Here is a 21,639-nt window from a genome sequence, read left to right as displayed (position 1 = left end):
TTCCGGTCTATAGTTCATCCATCGGAAGCACAGGTGACGGCCTGAATTGGGATTGACGTTGGGGGGGTAGGGGGAGGGGTGCGAGTAGCGGCAGTCTTGTGGGACGGTGCCCTTAACCTGTGGGATCTGATGCTGTCTCCAGGTAGATAGTGTCAGAATTGAATTAAACTGTAGGACGCTCAGCTCGTGTTGCAGAATTGCCTGCTGTGTGGGAAACCACGCTTGGTGTCCGAAGTGACGTGTTGTATAGTGAAGTATAGAGAGGAAGAGGCACACAGGAAGAGTATTTCTCTAATAGTGTGTATGTGAATATTAATGAAAATTTTTGCAGGTGACTATGTCGCTAGGTACAATTAAGACCATTCTTGCTTTACTGAAAACTCCAAAAAACAAAACAAAACAAAACAAAAACAAAAAACAAACGAAAACAAAAAAAACTTTCAGCGACAAACACTTGCACTTCCACGGTCGACCATTAGGTGTCACGAGTGCTACGGGAGCCCTAAGGGTTACCCGGGGCCAGTAGAAATTGAACATTGTAAGCTCATAGACCTTCACGTATTTCACTGTTTCCACATGATCGATGCCAGGAGAACCTGATACTGTGTGATATATAGAAGCAAGGTACAACTGGAATAATGAAATTTCAAAAATAAGCCTTTTTAAAGGAGGGTTGTAATAGTTCTATTGGGTATTGTAAATGCTTCAGGTGCACTTGATACCGCTGTTAGGTTCCTGGCGTTTGGGTCTCTCTCTCTTTTATGGAAAGATGGATTGAACTTCAATTTAAGAATATTCGGTAATCCCTCTCAGGACATACTGTAACAGCTGGTATTTTTGTGTTGTAGTAAATCGATTCCATACAACAGTCAGTAATAATTATGACTGGGTTCTGACAAATTCCAAAGTATTTTCAATAAATTTAGCCAAAGAAAATAACATGATTACTAGAAAAATTGAGCTCAGTTTGAAAGTTAAACCCAGCAACTCTGCTTCATTCCACAAAATAGTAAGCATTTTACTGGTTGGGATTTTATCAAGCCATTTATTTTTTATTAATATACTTACATATGTTCTGAGAAGATAATTACTTTGTAGCGTATATTTCTTAGGTGATACGGCTTTGGAAAAATTTAACCGCAAGTGTTCATTATGAAATAAAAAATGCGAAATGCTAAGGCCTTTCATAAGTGGCTTTATATGTCCAGCAGCATCAACTCAGAAGGGTGTTTTGATGTGGGAATGTGAGGTTGTCTTAGTATCGCTAGAATGTTTGATATAAGCAGAAGATCACTTATTATACAGTGTTGGCGATTTATAAAAATGAAGCATTGTAAGTTCTCTAAGGTGTGAGGAATGTGGTAGTTTGCAGGGTATAAACTGTATCGTATATATATTTCTATAGTTAAACAATCTGTACTATTGAAATTATGACTTATGGCATAAAGAGCTTAAGTTATCTACACACACACACACGTGATAGCTGTCTACCCACATACGTGTACATATTGCCTTAATGGGAGAAAGGTGTGTGCCTACACTTTCCAAATTTCAGCCGTTTCCTCCTTTTTTCTCAGCAAAACAGAGAAGTCTTATTGAATGCTTTCTTGAAATTATGGTCTGTTTTTTTTTGTTTTTTTACTTTGAGTTCCAATTAACCAACACTTGTATGTAGCTGAATTTTAATCCTGATTGTTTAGAATCATTTATGAAAGCAAAGGCAGAGTTATTACGTTTTAAAATTGGGGAAAACAGCCTCATGGGTGGGCGTTAGTGACACTTAAGTCTTTTTCTCTTATTTTTAGCTTAGTGATTTATATTTTCATTTGGTATTGAAAATAACTGCTCTTACATTTTTAATTAATAGTCTTCTCTGTATGGATATGTCTGCATATTTTAACGTTGCCAGCCTTCCTAATACGAAACAAAATGCAGGCCGTTCCAACAGATAGTCTGGTTCAAGAGAGTCTGGTGAGTTTTTTCATACTAAAGTTCACTTTGATAATTAAATAGCTAATTTAGAAGGTCTTAATAGAATTTTACAGTTTGGACTTTTTCAAGTGAAGTTTGGCAAGTTCATTTTTCCTTACTCTGTAATATGAATCAGCAACTTAAAGGCTTTATGAATTGAAGTGAGCCAGTGTTTACAATATCTGTTTTTCTTGTTAATATATGTTAAAATATGCTTTTAAATTACTGACTTTGCTTTATAGAGAACTGGGGAAAATGCACTAAAAAATGGACCTAAACGCATTGTGTGGGTCTTCTGATTTCTAAAAAGTGTAAATGTAGTGTATTTTTCCGTGATTAGGCAGCCGCGGTCTAAATTTAAACCACATGGCCTTCTCCCGGGTGTCAGGCCAACGTAAATTTTAATCTTGCTACTTTCTTTTATGTTTGCATTTTATAATCTTACTGCTTGAGCTAAACAACTCCAGTTATAACGGCCAGCGTTTCTTGTTTGCTTGTTATGTGCCAGATGCTGTTGCGAGCCTTAGCGTGTATAATTATCAAACAGTCCTGAAGTGCTGTTCTCTCCGTTTGTATGTAAGGAAATTAGGGCACAATAAGGTTCAATAACTTGTCCAAGATCACAGACTCAGCTGAATGAAAGGTCAAGTCAAACTCTGGAGTCCTTGCTCTTTAGCTACTATTCAATAGCGCCTTGCTAATTATTTCAGGATAAACCTTGGTGAAAACAGCTTTTGAAAAAAAAAATGGATATTTTTCAAAGGTGCATCAAAGCTTAGTTTTTACTAAAAGAATTTACTTTCATACGTTAGCTCAGATTGGTAGGTTTCGTTGAGATTACTAACACTTCTGTGAATCTCTAACATCGTCAATTCTAGTAGTTTTTCAGGGTGATTTCGCAGCTTTCAGGCAGAGAACTCTGCAGTTGTCTTATTAGGACGAGCTGTTGAAAAAATTACAATTACTTATAAGTTGTTGACAGTCTATAGAGTCTCTGTTCTGCATTAGGAAGATAGCGTGGGATCGCAATAATAGAGGCAAAGGATTTTAGGATAGCATTGGAGTGCTGAATGCACAGACTGAGAACTTAAAGATTTTTATGCCAACTGTGAAAATCTTTAAGGAAGCCTTGATACATGTATGAGGAACTTTAACGGTTTTAATTAGAAACCTCCCATCAAGATAAAAAACTCCCGCACTTAATATTTACACGTAGCGGAGACGTGTAAACTTTGGAAGATCTGATCTTTCTGGTAAGTGTGTTGGAATAAGAATTTTGAGTTAGTTGCAGAATGTCGCAGTTTGGTAGTCTCCCCTATTATTATTATTTTTAAAGCGTTTCTTCTCTTTTTAGAAACGGCCTGCACGATAAATCTTGGTCGACAGCGTGGCTGTTGGCCACGGACCTGGACTCCCCTGTGGCTTTCTAAGTGGAGAGCGTTTGGTGCGTGTTGTCCCAGCCTGCGGCTTGCATCATGCCGGCGTTGTCAACAGGATCCGGTAGTGACACAGGTATGTGAACCAAGAGGGGCGGTTTTCCTTCCGTCCTTGCATTTTCTTGTTCGCAGTGAAAAACAGCATTGCTTTCAGTAAGTGTGAACAGATCATGCCTGTTTTTCCGTAACCAGCAAGAGGGGCACAAAAGCAACTAGGATGCCTCCTTCCAAGGTAAACGTCGTCAGAGGACCTTGACTGAACACTGCTTTCTCCTGGTAGTGATGGCTTGTGCTGATGCTCTTATATGGTCTTCCCCTTTGTGATAATGCCATGCATTTAAATTTCTTTAAAAAAACCAAACGAATATTTTAAGCATGCAATAAAGTATGGCAAATCCCATGATACTCCTGGTACTTGTCACTCAGGTTTAATAACCTTCAGACCTGGCACTGTTTTCCTTTAAGAAATACAATATTGTCCCTACCCCATTCTTGCGTTTTCTTTCTTCCTGTCACCGGAGGGGGTGGGGGGTGGCAACCAACTATCCTGAAGTTGATATGTCATTAAGGGATTCAGTTAAAACAAGCATATTTCACCTTACTATCCGTTGTAAGATTTAGTGATAATTAGAATAAAGAGTTCCAAGAAAGAAAAAAACCACATGTATGTGTAAAGTCCTCTTCCTTCCGACCTGTTTCAGGAGGCGGGTGAAGGAGGTCAGTGCCCCTTTGAGGTCCTGTTCTGAGGTTCCCCGGAATCAGCACTCTTTGGTTTTAATTAAAAAAAGTTTTCAGAGTATGCTTGACGTACGATGTTACATTAGTTCCAGCTTTACAATACAGTGATTCAGCTTCTCTATATGTTAAGCTGTGTCCACTGACTACAAGTATAGCTGCCATCTGTCACCATACAGTGACACCATATAGTATCATTGACTATATTCCTATGCGGTGTCTTTTATTCCCGTGACTTACTCATTCCTTAACTAGAAGCCTGTGTCTCCACTACCCTTCGTCCATTTTGCCCACCCTCTACCCACTTCCCCTCTGGAAACCATCAGTTTGTTCTCTGTATTTATAGGTCTGAGAATCAGCACTTGTTAAAAATGTAGATTCATGAACCCTTCCCAGAACTTTTTTTTGGGGGGAGAGGGAGAGAGTATTTTAAGCAGGCTGCATGGCCAATCCCAAGACTCGGGGATCATGACCTGAGCCGAAATTAAGAGTCGGACGCTTAATGGACTGAGCCACGCAGGTGCCCCCCGGAACTGTTAAAACAGAATGTGAGTGGGGTGGGGGAGCTATGCCTTGTACTTTTAAGACCTCTCAAAAGAAATGGCATGGTATGTGACTAAAAAGAACGTCTCATGTGTTGCACTGACCGTACTGAATTTGGTTCCATCACTGCCGTTACGTAAGCAGCTGAGATAGTGGTCTCAGTGTGGGCAGTTACTGGTACCATGATTTTCACAAAGCTGAATCACAAATTTGGAAATATCATTCTTGCTATTTCAAGCATATCCATCCTTAGGCTTTGGCAAGTTTTGTCTCATCTTTATCCATCAGTAATGATTTTTTTCCACTGTAATTTACACTGAGGGTTAGTTTTTCTGAGGAAGTAATTTTGATGTTTAAATACCTGAAAATCTTTTTTTCTCAAGACATTAACTTGGAAGCCAGCTCCTTTGGAAAAATTTTTTTTTCTTCGGTTTAGTTTTTATAAAGTCCCACATTGTGCTCTACTATATAAAATGAATGATTTAACTTTCCATAGTGGTTTGGGAAATTATAGATAAAATTTATTTGAGCCATAAATTTACTACAGTTATGTAATGAATAAGTTTCATGCCTTGCTGTTTGCCAAAAATGCCTTAGTTTAATTGAATGCAAAATATTGTTGCTTACATCTTTCTTAAGGAATGATTAAAATGGAGTATTTATAGTTTATGGGGCAGTTGAAGGGTCAGTCATGAAAATAGCAGAGGCTATTCAGAATTTAAAAAGGACCTTTCCACACGTAGCTGGCTCCCTTGATGCGGGTCTAAAGTGCCTGTGTCATTCACACCTGGCTTTGTGATATTTTTTGACCTGTATGCTGAACAAGGCTTGAGTCCAGCAGAGAAGACCTGCTCCAAGAGTCACTGCATTCAGGGAAGTTCCAAAGTATGGTGCACGCATCAGATGCTTATGGTTCCCTTCTAGTCCCTTGCAGACCAGATGCAGTTTGCCAGTCAGGGGTCATTTTTGCCCTAAGCAGGGTTGCTTAGCAACGTCCTCTCCTGGGTACAGAGCTAGAGAGCGTAACCGAAGGGCAGAAGCAGAAGCTCGGGTGGCAGGGGAGTGGCTCCCAGCGGCCCCTGATGCACATAGTCCTCGTGTGGGACTATACTTTCAGTGTAAAGCTTATACCACTTCTCCCTCTCCCCCTTTCTACTGATTTCACCAAGGGAAAAAAATGCAATTACACAGGTAATACATAAAACATCGTCGTTGTCAAAGATGCATAGATAAAAAAAAGAAAGGAATTCTTAATTACCCACCCATTCTCTGCCCCAGTCTCATTTTCTTTCTCATTTGATGAGTATCCTTCAAGAATGTTGTATACATTAAACACTTACACACGGATGTACATAAGTGTGTTGTTTTATGTCTTTGTTCCTTTCTAATCAGATTCTGTTCTACTCTGTGGATTGTTCTAGAACCTTTTTTCCTATATCAAGTAAGATCTCAGAGCTGGAATTCCACAGGGTGTGTGTGTGTGTGTTTGTATATGTATACATACATGTATGTATATATATATATGTATATATATATATACACACACACGTATGTATACATACACGTGTGTGTGTATATATATGTATACGATGTATATATATATATACACACGTATATGTATATATATGTGTGTGTATATATATACGTGTGTGTATATATACGTGTGTGTATATACGTGTGTGTGTATATACGTGTGTGTGTATATATATATATATATACGTGTGTGTGTGTGTGTGTGTGTGTATATATATATATATATGACCTATCTATCTATACAACCATTTATGTATCTACCTCATTCTTTTAAACTAAGGCATACTTTTCTGTAGTATCACAGTGTAATGAACCATACTTCTGTTGATGAAAACCCTGGTTTTGCTTCTTTTATAATATTTTGGGAAAAAAGATGTGAGTATTTAATGGATGTTATCAAATTGTCCTCCAGAGTGGTTAAGGCACTTAATGATCCCATGGACAGGACATTGGGGATTCTTTCCCCCATATTCTGGTCGAGCTTCGATATCATAAGCCTTGATAATTTTTGCCCATTTGATGGATAAAACATGGTATCTTAAGTGTTGAATGTGCATTACTCCTGATATTGAGCAGATTTCCATTCGTTTAATGGCCATTTATTCCTCTGATTTGTCAATTCACATCCTTTCCCATTTTTTCTATCGGTTACCATTTTTTCATGTTTTTACAGAATTTCTTTTATTTGTATTTTGTATATTATGGGACATTTTAGGTTGAATGCCATTTTTTCTGGCCAGCTGTTTGTCCTTTTTTTCTTAAATAGTATTTCTTTTATTGAAGTTGAAAACTTTTATGTGGGCAAATCAATCTTTTCTGTATGGTTAATGCTTTTTTTTTTTTTTCCTTGTGCTTTCCTACCTACTGCAAGGTCATGAAGATATTCTCTAAGGTTTTTTTTCCAATAATTAACACAGTTTGTTTGTATACATTTGGAATTTTAGTCCAACTGTAATTTATATGTGGAGTGAAATAATAATTGTCTAATTTTATTTCCCACATGAACAACCAGTAGTCCCCAAATAACTTATTCAGTAGTCCATTCTTTTGACATAAATTTGTAATATCCCCTCCATTGTTCACCAATATATGTTCTGGATTTTCTTTCTTGTTTTTTTTTTTTTTTTTAATTTCAATGGACTTTATTTTTTAGATTTGCAGAGAGATTATGAAGATAATACTGAGAGTTCCAGTATACCTTATACCTTGTTTCCCTGATTAACATCTTACCTTAGTTTGGCACATTCACTTCAATTAGTGAATCAATATTGAAACCCTATTATTAACTAAAATCTATACTTTATTCAGATTTTCTTTGTTTTCCCCTAATGTATTTTTTTGTTTGTTTGTTTGTTTGGTTTTTTTTGCTCCAGGATCTCCCATTACATTTGATTGTCATGGTCTCATTCAGCTCCTCTTGGCTATGAGGGTTTCTCAGACTTTTTTTTTTTTTTTTTTTTTTTTTTTGGTCTTTGGTGACCCTGACAGTTTTTAGGAGTTCTAGTCAGGAATGCTATAGAATTCCCCTCTGTTAGAATCTGTCTGATTTAAGTGCCATTGCTATCATATCAAGGGTACATACTCTCAACTTGATTTATGACTATTGATGTTGGTCAACTGGCTAAAGTAGTATTTGTCAGATTTCTCCACTGTAACATTATTCTCTTTTTCCATTCTTTCCACACTGTACCGTACTGTGCAGTCTACACTGTGTGTTATGGTCTCCCTCCTTTAGGCTAAAGTTTCTGTATAAAATATTTGGAATATTTTGTCTCTTTTCTCCTATTTATTTATTCGTTTATTCGTATCAGTATGGACTCATGGATATTTATTGATATTTTGGGCTATAATCCAATACAAAATTTATTTTGTTGTTCCAGTCGTTCCAGCTTTGGCCCCTTTGATATTCTCCTGTCAATGTGGGCCTGCTTGTTTCTTTCTTTTTGGCACTACAAGATGTCCCAGGCTCATTTTACAGTGCTCCAGTCCTGGAATCAACTATTTCGCTAGGGAGACCCTACTGCCTTTTACTGGGGAATGGGATTAGAACCCAGGATCTGGGTGATGGTTTGCATATGGCTATCAGAGTGTTGTTTCTTACAGGTCTTCTCATGTGTCAGAGCAAAGAAATACATACATGTACACTAACCCATGTAGATACACACATCATTATAAACATTTTTGTGTGCAATCAGCTATAACTATATTAAACGTGAATTCTTACAGATGTTGCCAACTCTAATTAGCAAATGGATCATTTTTGCCTTCTTCCCTTTCTTATTTGTAAATTCCCACCCCCAACAGTGAGAAACCTGGCCGCCACCATCCATTTACTTAAATTAATCGGTTCCAGGTACATGTCATTAACCTGTACCTCATGGGAAACAACTTTTATGAACTAGAGAGTTGACCTTGTTTTTATTCCTCTGATAGTGCCGTTCTTTTTTTTAATCTTATGAAATCATTCCTTTTGTGCATAGTACCTATGTTAGTTTTAGTTTCATAAATTCAGTAAGTATGGTTTTTTTCCAAAAATCATATAATATGAAATATATATACAGAAAAACACATAAAACTTTTATAAGATAGTTCTAAAACTGGTTACAATGCCAACATCCACGTGATCACCATCTGGTTCAAGAAATCAAGCATCCTGAAAGCAGCCTGGGTATTTCTTCTTTTCACAATCGCCTCAACCTCCTTAGAGATGGACATTAAAAAAAAAAAAAAAAAACCCAAAAAACAAAAAGGTTGCAATTTTACACTCTATATAAAACATAGCTTGTGATTTATGTAAGCTCCCTAGGCCATATAGTTTAATTTTGCTTGTTGAACTTTGTAAGTGGAATTATGTCATATGAATTGGATTAGTTATATGTGTTACAAGCACTTTCTCTCGTTCTATGACTAGTCTTGTCATTTTTGCGCTTTCCTCCCCTGTTCTATGTGCAGAAGTCATTAATTTCCAATCAGTCGAGCACCATTTTCCTTTAGGTTAATGATTGCTGAATTGTAATCATGAAATATTTCCTTAACTTACCATCAAAAAGTTATTCCCTTTTCAGTTTCCGTTTTGATTTTGATATTGCAGATTTTTGTTTGTAAGGTGTGAAGTCTCCATATTAATTTTTCCCATGTGGGTATCCAGTTGGCCCACCATGGCATAATAAAGACTGTGCTTCCCTTTGCTTGCTGTGCTACTATCTGGAACCTTTGTTACAATGTCGGATCACAGTGGTGATGGTGGACATCTTTGCTTTTAGTTCTGGGTCTCAAAAGAAATTACTTCAGCATTTCTTCTTTGTCATATTTGCTCTAGATTTTTTCATATATGCCCTTTACTGGATTAAGGAAGCTTCCATTTATTCTTAGTTTGCAAAATGATTTTTTTAATGACTAGCCATTGAATTTTGTCAAGTGCTTGTTGTGTATGTATTGTAATGATCATCTGTGTCCTGTGAATCTCAACACAGCAAATTTCATTGATATTTGACTATTAAATCAACTTGTATTTTAGAGATAAACCCAATTTGTTCATATAATCTGCTGGATTTAGTTTGCTCATATTTTATTTATAACTTTGTTTTTATGAATGACTTTAGCCTGTAATTTTGTTTTGTCATTCTAACGATATCATGTTAGCCTCATGTAGTGAGGTGGGAGAAGTCTTTACTCTTCTGTGGACAAGTTTGTGAAAGACTGAAATTAGTTTTTACTTTAGTGGAATTTACCTGTTAGGTTATCTGGGCTTGGACATTTTCTTTTTGATAAGAATATTGGTAATTATTTTAAAGATTACAAGAATGTTTAGGTTTTCTCTTTATCCTTGAGTTAGTTTATATTTTTCTAAGACTTGGTCCATTTCACCTAAATTTTCAAATATCTGAAAAAGTTGCTCATAATTTTATTTTATGTGTGTGGTTTCTATATTAGTGTTTTTTTTTTTTTTTCTTTTTGGTCCTGGTATTGGTAATTATGGTCTTTTCTTCTCTTTCCTTCATATTGCCAGAGTTTTGTCAATTTTATTAGTCTTTTTAGATATTTAACTTTTGGCTTTATGAATTTTCTTCATTGTATATTAGTTTTTATTTCACTGACTTATTCTTTTTCTAGTTATGAACATTTGCTCATAAATTTTAACCTTCTTCTTTGCCAAATGTTAACATTTAAGGCTGTTTCTCCCTAGGTACTGGTTTTATTACCTTATAATTATTTTGTAATTGGTTATTTAGAATTTTCTGAAGTATGCAAATAAGAATTTTTTAAATTTATCTTTTGTTCCTGATTTCTTCCTTAATGGCTTTGTGGTCAGAAAACTTAATTTCCATTATTTCAGTCCTTTGAAGTTGTTTAGACTTTATGGCCAGCTGTATGGTCAATTTCTGTAAGTGTTCTGTGTCTAAAAAGAAGGTATATTCTGCAGTCATTGAGTTTAGTCTTCTATATAAGCCTACAGATAAGGTTTTTAATTAAGTTACTCAAATCGTCTGTATTTTTACTGATTTGTTTCTTTTCTCAGTTATCAACAGAAGTATTTTTTTTTTTTAAATTTTTTTTTTTTCAACGTTTTTTATTTATTTTGGGACAGAGAGAGACAGAGCATGAATGGGGGAGGGGCAGAGAGAGAGGGAGACACAGAATCGGAAACAGGCTCCAGGCTCCGAGCCATCAGCCCAGAGCCTGACGCGGGGCTCGAACTCATGGACCGCGAGATCGTGACCTGGCTGAAGTCGGACGCTTAACTGACTGCGCCACCCAGGCGCCCCTCAACAGAAGTATTTTAAAAAGTTCCCCTTTATGACTATGTTTTTGTAGTTCTGTTCAGTTTTTGTTGCATGTATTTAATTTTGTATAATATTTAAATTTATTATTAAATACAAATTTGTTATTTTGCAGGTAAATTAAGCCTTTTTAATACATTTTATCTTAAAGTAAATATTTTTTTTCTGTTAACGTTTGCATGATACATCTTTTTCTATCCTTTTACTGTGACCCTCTCTCTATTCCTGCAGTCTTACAGCTTTTGTGAATTAGAGTTGGAGCTTTCTGAGGTAATAAGTTGGACAGGCTTTGCTTCTAACTGGAGAATCTTCAGTTAGTTATAATGTCTGATTTTTAAAGTTTAAAATCTTAACCTATATTGTGTTTTTTTAATCCTAATTTTTCTAAGTTTCTTTTTCTCTTGTGTTTTCTTTTGGATTGATTAGGGTTTTCCTTTTTCATTTTGGTTTTCCCTTTTCACAGTTTTGAAATTAATACATTATCTTTCTGCTCTTTTAGTGACTACCTTAGAAATTACAGCATGCATCCTTCATTATAAAATCCTGTCTTAATCTGGACCTTTATTATCATCCTGAAAAATCCGGGGGTCTTACAGCACTTTTACCTTGTATACTTCCCTCCCAAGTTCAGTGCTATTATGTCATGTATTTTAATTCTCTCTAAAAAACCCCCCACAACCTTGAAGACCTCATTATTTCGCTTTATATTATCAATATTCATTTAGGGTTCCTCCCATATTACCATTTGTTTGTTCTAATCTCCATCTCACAACTCAGCCTTCTCACCCAAGATGATTTTTCACCTGTTAAAAAAAAAAAAAAAAACAACTTAGAGTCTCCTATATTAAATAAAGGTTTATGGCCTTCAAACTCTCTCTTTTAATGTATCATAACATGTTTTATTTGCCTTCATTTTTTCATTATATTAAAGGATGTTTGATATGTGGCCTATCAGTTTCAGGTGTACAACATGATTTGACATTTGTATATATTGCCAAGCAAGCAGCACATTGAGTCTCGTTAACATCTCTCTCCATTCAGAGTCACAGAATTTTTTTTTGTAATGAGAACTTTTAAGATTTACTTTCTTAAAGCAACTTTCAAATTTTCAATACATTATTATTGACTAATGTCACCATGCTGTACATGACTTCCTTTTATAATTGGAAGTTTGTACCTCTTGATCCCCTTAAGTCATTTCACCCCTTGCCCCCCCCCCCCCCTTCCCTTCTGGCAACCACCAGTGTATTCTCCGTATCTATGACTTTTGTTTGTTTGGTTCTTAGATTCCAAATAAGTGAAATCATAAGATAGTTGTCTTTTTCTGTCTGCCTTCTTTCGCTTAGCCTAATATCCTTAAGGTTCATACAAGTTGCAAATGGCTAGCTTTTTATTTTTTTATTTTTTTATGGCTGAGTAGTATAGTATTCATGTGTGTGTGTGTGTGTGTGTGTGTGTGTGTGTGTAAATTGTCTTTTTGTCCATTTTCATAAATTTGTGGAACTATATCTGATTTCTTACATGCCTTCATTAAGGTTTAACTTGGTAATACATATACATATTTTGTTATAAGAAGTTCTGTTTAGTTCTTCTAAAAATTTTCGGCCAACATTCAAATTGTTTATACCATAGGTTAGTCTTGTTAGGAAATCTGATTAACCTTATTTCCGACATCTAAATCATGTTTGATCCTTAAAGGGATAGAGTCAAGTCACGAAAGATTTTGAATATATCGTTGCAATATACCACCACCAGAAGCCCTTTGAAATAACCAGAATGGACTTTATTGGCCTTGCCAGTGTCCTAAAAATGTTTTTGTTTTCATCTTTCATTTAAAAGATGAATGTGGTTATTTTTCCTCTTTGCCAGTGTGTATATTCCATCATGGAAAAGCCATCATGGTCTTTAACTTGCTGTTCTTTTCTTCAAGTTGTTTCCAAAATGAAGTATATTCTGCAGTTTTGAATTGACCATATTTATATTTTTACAGTTCTCTTCCACAGCAAATCAAGATCATTAGGCGTGTGGTTGACTGCTCATGTTCCATGTGAACGAAACAGTGTACGAATTAGCATTTGGGTCCTTTTTGTGTGTGTGATAGTACACACAGTATGTGCTCCTTAAACTGAATCCATACCTTTAATTCTCATCCTTGTTACTGCTCATGAAGTATTTATGAATGAAGTGAAGAAGTCTTTTTCATGTAGTATGGGCTTTTCAGTGATAAACGGGAAAGTCACTAAGCGGTATTTTCTCACACTGGCTCTTACAGGAACAGGGAGTGTCTCCGCTTCTGTCCTATTAATAGTTTTCTCCTGAGGTCAATGCCCACTAGCATGCTACATGATAGCAGTTACTCTTCCAAATTGCATGCTCTCGTGTTACCAAAAGTCCAAGAATCTGTTTTAAGTTTTTCAGATGAGCGGCTTTATTTATTACAAAGTCAGCCGCAACAAATACTGTTAATTAGAGACAGTTAAAAGTTTGTACACACAGAAGCAGGTAAGTCAGACTAGACCATGTGCAGGGGGGACACCATACAAATTCTCTATTTGCTCTGCTGTGGTCGTTAGAGTTAACGTATCATCTTGTTGTGATTACATTGTAGTCTTTACACAAATGCTGGGTAAACAAGTTGCTGAATGTTCTGTATCTTGTGGAATTGTGTGGACACTTTGTATGTCCAGCAGTCATTCCATATAGGAATTTTGCCAGCAATTTTCATTCGCTATGGAATATTTGTCTTTTATTTTGAGACTCATTTAAAAATTTTTTTTCAACGTTTTTTATTTATTTTTGGGACAGAGAGAGACAGAGCATGAACGGGGGAGGGGCAGAGAGAGAGGGAGACACAGAATCGGAAACAGGATCCATCAGCCCAGAGCCCGACGCGGGGCTCGAACTCACGGACCGCGAGATCGTGACCTGGCTGATGTCGGACGCTTAACCGACTGCGCCACCCAGGCGCCCCGAGACTCATTTTATAATCTTCATGGCAATAGTGTGATTTCTGTTTTAGCTGTAAGGAGTGCAATGTTTAATCATGCATTTGTGGTTTATTTTTTAGCTAAGTTTTCCTTTCAGGTGAAATTGATATAAAAGCTTCTATTTTAACTATTTTAATTATACAATTCAGTGACTTTAAGTGTATTCAGAGTGCTGTGCAAACACCACCATTTCTAAAACCGTTTCATCACCCCAAACAGAAAGTTTGTGCCCGTTAAGCAGTAACTTCACTTGTTCCTCCTTCCCCCAGCTCCTCACAACCACCATCCTACTTTGTGTCTCTAGATTATTACTATTTTAAGTATTTCACTTAAATGGAGTTACACAATATTTGCCACTTTGTGCTTAGCCAACTGAGCCACCCAGGCGCCAATATTTGTCACTGTGTAACTAACTTAGACCACTGAATGGTTTCAAGGTTCATCCACGTTGTGGCATGTACCAGAACTTCATTCCCTTTCATGGCTGAATAATGTTCCATTGTGTGTATATACTGCATGTAGTTTCTGCATTTATCTGTCGATGGACACTTGGATGCTCCCAAGCTCCCAAGCATGCTCCCAAGAGCTGGTGGCTCTTGTGAATAGCGCTGCAGCGTACATTGTTGTACAAGTATCTGTTTTGAGTCCCTGATCTCAGTTCTTTTGGGTATATTCCTAAGAGCTGAATTTCCCGCACATGGAATAATTCTGCGTTTAGCTTTGCGAGGAAGCACCAAAATGTTTCCCGCAGGGTCCGCACCATTTTACGGTCCTTCCAGCAACGTACGAGGGTTCCAAATTGTCCATATCCTCATGACTACTTGTTTCATTCTATTATTTTTGATCGCAGCCATTCTAGTAGGTGTGAAGTGGTACCTCATTGTGGTTTTGACTTGTATTTCCCTGATGACTAATGATGTTGAGCATCTTTTCATATGCTCGTTGACCATCTCTGTATCTTATTTGGCAAAATGTCTATTCAAGTCCTTTACCAATTTTTTTTTATTAGATTGCCTTTTTGTTGAGTTTTGGAGTTCTTTATATATTTCGGATATTAAACCCTTACCACATTTTCAACTTTGCAAATATTTTTTCCCCATTGCGTAGATTATCTTTTCACTTGCTGTATCATATCCTTTTTACAAAAGTTCTAATTTTGATGAAGGTCAGTTACCAGTTTTTTCTCGTGTTGCTCACGCTCTTGGTGGCATATCTAAAAATCTATTGCCAAGTCCAAAGTTGTGAGGAATTACCCCTTGATTTAAAATTTGAGTTAATTTTTATATACGGTGCGAGATAGGGGTCTAGGTTAATTCTTTTGCATGCAGAAATCCAGTTTTCCTAGTATTATCTATTTTGTTTTCATCTCTATTTAAAAAAAATTTTTTTAATGTTTATTTTTGAGAGAGAGAGACAGAATGCAAGAGGGGGAGGGCAGAGAGAGAGAGAGAGAGAGGGAGACACAGAATCTGAAGCAGGGTACAGGCTCTGAGCTGCCTTCACAGAGCCCGATGTGGAGCTAGAACCCACGAGCTGTGAGATCATGACCTGAGCCAAAGTCAGGTGCTAAAACTATGCCACCCAGGCGCCCCTTTTCATCTCTATGTCCTTGGTTTAAAAATTACTGGAGAACTTTGATGGCCTCATGACACCGAATTTCTTAATGCACAAAGCACTGGGGATAGGGGAAGTTGGCTCTCAGATTAAATAAAATCCAATTCTTACTGTGCTTTGTATTCTCTGTTTTGGTGGCTTATTTTTTGGTTGTCTTTATGAAATAAAGGCATTTTTAGTTCCACTTCCAGCATAGATAGATTCACTATCCGTTAAGTTTGGAATCCTGTTAACTTACTTTATTGATGCTATTATTCTGAGATCCATCTTCTCTAGTAATAGAGAGCAGGAAAAGACCAATTAAAATTAATCCACATTAAATAAGAGTATGAAAAGAGCAAGGAAATGGTAGGGAAGTCATCAGAACTTTATCTAGAAAAAGGAAATACAAATTGTGGCCACATTTTAAATATAATCAAGAACATTGCAGGTTATAATTGTAACTGTGCTAATTCTTAGCATGAATGAAGACTGCATCCTGCTGAATTTTCCCTTATTTGCATAAAATTGCTGACAACATTTTATAATAACACTTTGACTTTCCAGTGGATAATAACTAAAATATTTGAAGTCTTTAGTTTCTCAGTAGTAGTTGTTTATTGTTTGTTTTTAAAATTTAGTATTCAGATTGTTCCCTTTTGAAATGAAATGTATTATTGGATTTGTTATATTTTCCTTGGTTGTTGACTAGCAGGCCTCTTTCAGAGAGGCTCGGTCACCACCATCATTGCTCACCACTGAGCAAGCAGCTCTTTGACATTATGTTTTGTCAGCCTTGTAAAATCCTGTATTTTTTAAAAAAATATCTATTCTTTATTTTTGAGAGAGAGAGAGAGAGAGGCAGGCAGAGAGAGAGGGAGACAGAGAATCCCAAGCAGGCCCCATGTTGTCAGCACAGAGCCCGATGTGGGGCTTGAGCTCAATGAACAGTGAGATCATGACCTGAGCCAGAATCAAGAGTTGGGTGCTTAACCGACTGAGCTGCCCAGGTGCCCCAAATCCTGTATTTTTGCAGTGATCTTGATGGCATCCAAGATGAAAACCAATGACATTAGCGTAGTGGGCACGTGTTAAGTGGGAAGAAATGTTTAAATGAGGGCTGGCATTTACACTGTCAGATTATTGGTGAATATCATGTTTATTTTCCTTTGTAACCTTATACCCTTTGGGACTTAGATCATAAATATGCGGAAGATTAGAACTTCTCTGTTTGTATTACTGTTTTCAATGGCTAGCCTTCTATGAGCTAGTTTTAAATCTTTGGTCTATTTCAGTTAATTGAGTACATGACTAGATATACTTGTGTAGTGTAAATTTTCGAGCACAGTGGTGATAGGCAAATGCCATGAAAGCTGATTAGAAAAACTCTGGCAAGCGTAACCTCTGTAGCACCGACACAGCCTTATGAAACAGTCATGCAAAAGTCATAATCCTGTTGCAGGTGTGAACCTAGGTGAACAAAATCTTAATTTTTCCCCCCCTTTGATAGTGCTAAGTTGCCAGTAGAAACTGTCACGTAGCCCATGATAGACTACTGGACCCTGTAATGCTCAGCAGCCTGGACCTTAAGAATTAATGTGTTCTCTTGCATTGGTTCCCATGAGGCTTGGAGCCCACTTAGCAATTTGGAAAATTTCCCTCCTTGTTCTCCCTGCTGGTTCTTGATCAGGAGATCGTGCCACATTGACATTTAAATTAAAGGGACTATCTCTTGGTGGTCTTCTTATGAAATAAGAGTAGTTACATCTGGAGGCAATTTTTGTAGCCCCGTTTTCCGTTTATGCTTGTGTGTATATGGTGCTCGCTAAAATTAGCCAAATTGCTAGGTTTTGTATTCTAAATATTCTTCATTGTCCCAAAAGACCATTCATCTTTTTTTTGTTTGTTTGTTTTAGAAAAAAATCTTAACACAGTCTTGGGGTTTTAGTCAGTTTAAGGGTTTGACAGTTCGAGTGACCCATATATAGTAAGGATTGTCTTGCTAGCTTTCAGATACTTGTGCTGCAGAATTGTTCAATGTGAAGTATTCTTTTATCAAAAATAAAATAACACACACAAAAAACTGGGGTAGGCAGGCTGAAGACTGGACAGAGACCAAGGTCCAGGTCAAGTCAAAAAGAGGATTCAGAGGACCCTGACCCCCCCCCCCCCCCAAAAAAAAAAAAATCTTGTAAGGCGTTATCTTTAAGCATTTTCAAAAAGTGAAAACCAGCACTGGAGGAAAATGCAGTTCTCATGCATTCCTAGTCTAAAACTGGGATTTATAACTGTGTATTCAGGTCAAAATTCAAATTTGACTTTGAGAATTCAAATGAATCATGTTAGACTTACACCTTCTGAGAGTCCTTCAGTATAAGTGAGAAGCTGTCTCTTTAAAGAATAGAGGCTAATTTTCTCAGGATCCTGAGAAACTTAACAGAAGTCTATGGGGGAGGGGAAGAAAAAAAAAAAAGAGAGATTAGAGAGGGAGAGAGCCAAAGCATAAGAGACTCTTAAAAACTGAGAACAAACTGAGGGTTGATGGGGGGTGGGAGGGAGGGGAGGGTGGGTGATGGGCATTGAGGAGGGCACCTGTTGGGATGAGCAATGGGTGTTGTATGGAAACCAATTTGAGAATACATTTCATATTAAAAAAAAAATAGATGCTAATTTTAAATGTTTATTTTTGAGAGAGAAAACAAATGGGGGAGGGGCAGAGAGAGAGGGGGACACAGGATCCAAAGCGGGCTGTGGGCTGACAGCAGCGGGCCTGATGTCTCACGAACTGAGACAGTGATCTGAGCCGAAGTTGGATGCTCAACTGACCGAGCCACCCAGGTCCCCTGCAAAGGCACCTTTTTAAAAAAGCCCTAAAAATGTCAGGGCACCTTGGTGGCTCAGTCAGCTAAGCATCCGACTCTTGATTTTGGCTCAGGTCATGATCTCACAGCTTGTGGGTTTGAGTCCCATATCAGGCTCTGCACTGACAGCACAGAGCCTGCTTGGGATTCTGTCCCTGCCCCCCCCTGCCCGCCCTCCCACCCCCACCCCGGCCTTCTCCGCAGCTTGCTCTCTTTCTCTCAAAATAAATAAATAAACTTTAAAAAAAGCCCTAAAAATGTCAAAATTCTCAAAACAAATGGAAAGATAGAAGCATGTGCTTTAAATTAAAATCTGACAGAATGCATGTTAGAATCAAAGTTTTTGGAGACTAACGTATGGGCTATTAACACATTACACATCTGAGTGTATGGCTGGCCTTTCCCCTGTGTTCCCATGACTTCCAGAGCTATCCTGTTTTTTGAATTAAGAAATTTTTCATGCTAGGCGAGTACTTGGTTCTTATGGGAAGGCTTATTTCTCTATGAATTAGTTCATTATTTATTCAAGCGTTTACTGAGCACGCATGTGCCGGCAGCATGGAGGATATGCATCCATCTCGCTGCCTACAGAACTGAGTACAAGTGTCTCAGCAACAAGGCTGACTATGGTCGGTATCTTTTTTTGGTTTTTAATTTGTTTTTAATGTTTATTTTTGAGAGACAGAGAACTGGGGAAGGGGCAGAGAGACGGAGAAACAGAATCTGAAGCAGGCTCCAGGCTCTGAGCCCTCCGCACAGAGCCTGATGTGGGGCTCGAACTCATGAACCTTTTGATCATGACCAGAGCCGAAGTCAGATGCTTAACCGACTGGGCCACCCAGGCGCCCCTGTGGTCAGTATCTTACGAGAGGGGGAGGTGAAGTGAGATGGAAGTTCAGAGTCGGAAGAGATTGAGTGCCAGTTTTTGGGGGTAGGTGAAATGAAGGGCACCTGAACTGGGAATTAAGAGATGAGTAGGATTTGGACGTAAAATTCTTTTACGTGGCAGAAAATTGGAAATTTCTCCTAAAGGAATAATTTTCCTTAGGAAAATGAATTACAGCTTTTGAGTTCCACGGAAATGAACTTTCACCTATTCCAGTCACTTTTGAAATGTGAGCATTAATAACAATTCAGATACTGTCAATTCTTGATCAATTTCTGTCCTTTACATATGAGATGCCTTCTTTCTTCCTCAAAATACTCGTCCCTCTCCTGACCAAAAGTAGTAAAAGGTGAGGAGGAATAACCATTTTATTCGTTCTCTCTGTCCTTATCTTTTCCTTAGTCACCAGTGCAATTCACTTGATACTTATTGTGCACTTACTGTATACCATACACTCTTCCAGGAACTAGAACACAAAAATGAACGAGTACATATGACGATTTTTCTGAGAAAAAGCTTTTACTGGGATGGAGACGGCTAACTAAGCAACAGAACAAAAACTCTTGATGTACAGTAAGAGAAGCAGGACACCACAGAAGTCAATAACCTGTCTTCTGGTATAAGGCAGTCTGGATTCAAATCTGGGTTCCACTGAACACTTAATCATCCCAGTTTTTGATAGAAATATATTCTGAGCTTAACTGAAAAAAAAAAAAAAAACTTTTCTCTTTGGTAATATTAACTTTATTTAATTGGTTTATATTACTTTTGGAATTTGTCACTCAGAAGACATGACTTTTTTCTCTTTTAGAAGAGAAGTTGAGGGATACGTGGTAAGTGGTTACAGTAAAGATGGAGATCAAACTAAGAAGATGGTTCCATGACATTAAGATGTAATGAAATAGTTCTTCTATTGAAATTGATACAATTAAAACATATATTTGTAATTAGCCAAACCTCACATTAAACATTAAACTTCTCTGATGTAGTGCATTTGAACCTCCTAATTTTTTAAAGTTTATTTATTTTGAGAGAGAGAGAGAGAGAGAACATGTGTGCATGTGCTGGGAAGGGGCAGAGAGAGGGGGAGAGAATCTCAAGCATGCTCTGTGCTGTCAATGCAGAGCCCCACTTAGGGCTCGAACGCACAAACCACGAGAACATGACCCGAGCCAAAATCAAGAGTCGGATGCTTAACTGACTGAGCGACCCAGGAGCCCTGAACCTTCTAAATTTTTCAGTACTGTTCAGGAAGCTCAAGTGAACATGTGTTAAGGTATAGGACAGAGTACCTAAAGTCTGTATATTTTGTTTTGCTGCTTCTTGAGAAGTGAGGATTGTGGGATAAATTGCCCTTGTAAATATTATGTAAGGATTTTTATAATAGCAGATGTCTCTTAGACTGAATTTTTATAATGCAATTTGCACGTTAAAAGATGATTAGGGATTGGCTTCGTTATGTACGGATCCTAATGGATTTGATGGCATTTTTTTTCCTGAATAGTAATACAGGGATTCAGCACTCTTAACAGAATCATCTCTCACTACTTTAATGATTTGCAATGGTACCTTTGTCTTCTACTCAATTCTTTATGTATACCAGCTCTCTTTCCAGATATTCCGGTATGTTTCAGCAGACTTAGCTGGCCAGTCATAACACTGATGGTTATGATTTCTGTTAGAAAGGAAATTTCAAGCTGTTTAAAGAAGACATGTGTGGGTTGAAGGCCGGGAAGCACTTAGGTTCGTGGTCAGCAGTTGCGAACCACCAGTTTATGACTTTTTGCTTACAAGTAAAATAGAGTTACTGCTTAGGTTATTCCATTTGTTATTAAAATTCATGCATGGGCATACCGTAGTTTAGGAACTCTTGAACCTACCATCTCTTTTCCCCACGAAATAAGAGTTTTTACACATTTTTGATAACATGAAGTTTCTTAGGAGTGCAGCTGTTGTATTTTTGCGTAACAGATGGTCCTCGGGGGAAGATCAGGAAGGCTCTTTCAGGAGAATACCTGAAAAGAAAGCCATGGAAAATAATTCTGAACACTCCCAGGAGCTTTTCTTTGACTCAGTTGCTTATTAATTCACCTAACAAGCCTCTGAGAGGAAATGATAATGGCAGCTACTATGTAGCTACTGGGGGCATCCACGTGCTAGGTGCTTTTTAATGTATCCGTGGCATTACACGACGTGGAGGCACAAGTTAGGTGCTAAGAACTCATTCCTTATCTCTGTTGACTCTTGTAGTAGTCCGGTGAGAAATACCTGTTTGCCTTTCTACAGCGCCATTCTCTACCACTAGTAGGCCGG

At 37.5% G+C, this 21,639-nt stretch overlaps 1 protein-coding gene across 4 annotated transcripts in view; it reads left to right on the top strand.

Moving 5' to 3' along the window:
* Positions 1-21,639, top strand: part of MPP7 (membrane palmitoylated protein 7) — a 294,359-nt gene that overhangs the window by 78,347 nt on the left and 194,373 nt on the right. For 3 of the 4 annotated variants that reach the window (XM_032593849.1, XM_030321167.2, XM_032593848.1), the window contains exon 2: positions 3,326-3,483. In XM_032593849.1, the coding sequence (XP_032449740.1) occupies positions 3,447-3,483 (37 nt within the window). In that variant the 5' untranslated portion in view covers positions 3,326-3,446. Of the gene's footprint in view, positions 1-376; positions 625-3,325; positions 3,484-21,639 lie in introns of those variants that run through there. The other variant, XM_032593847.1, reaches the window with a different exon arrangement.

This window comes from Lynx canadensis, chromosome B4 (assembly GCF_007474595.2).
Source record: "Lynx canadensis isolate LIC74 chromosome B4, mLynCan4.pri.v2, whole genome shotgun sequence".
Lineage (NCBI taxonomy): Eukaryota > Metazoa > Chordata > Mammalia > Carnivora > Felidae > Lynx > Lynx canadensis.
Note: the sequence above shows the minus strand (reverse complement) of the source record. Positions and strands in the feature narration are given on the sequence as shown.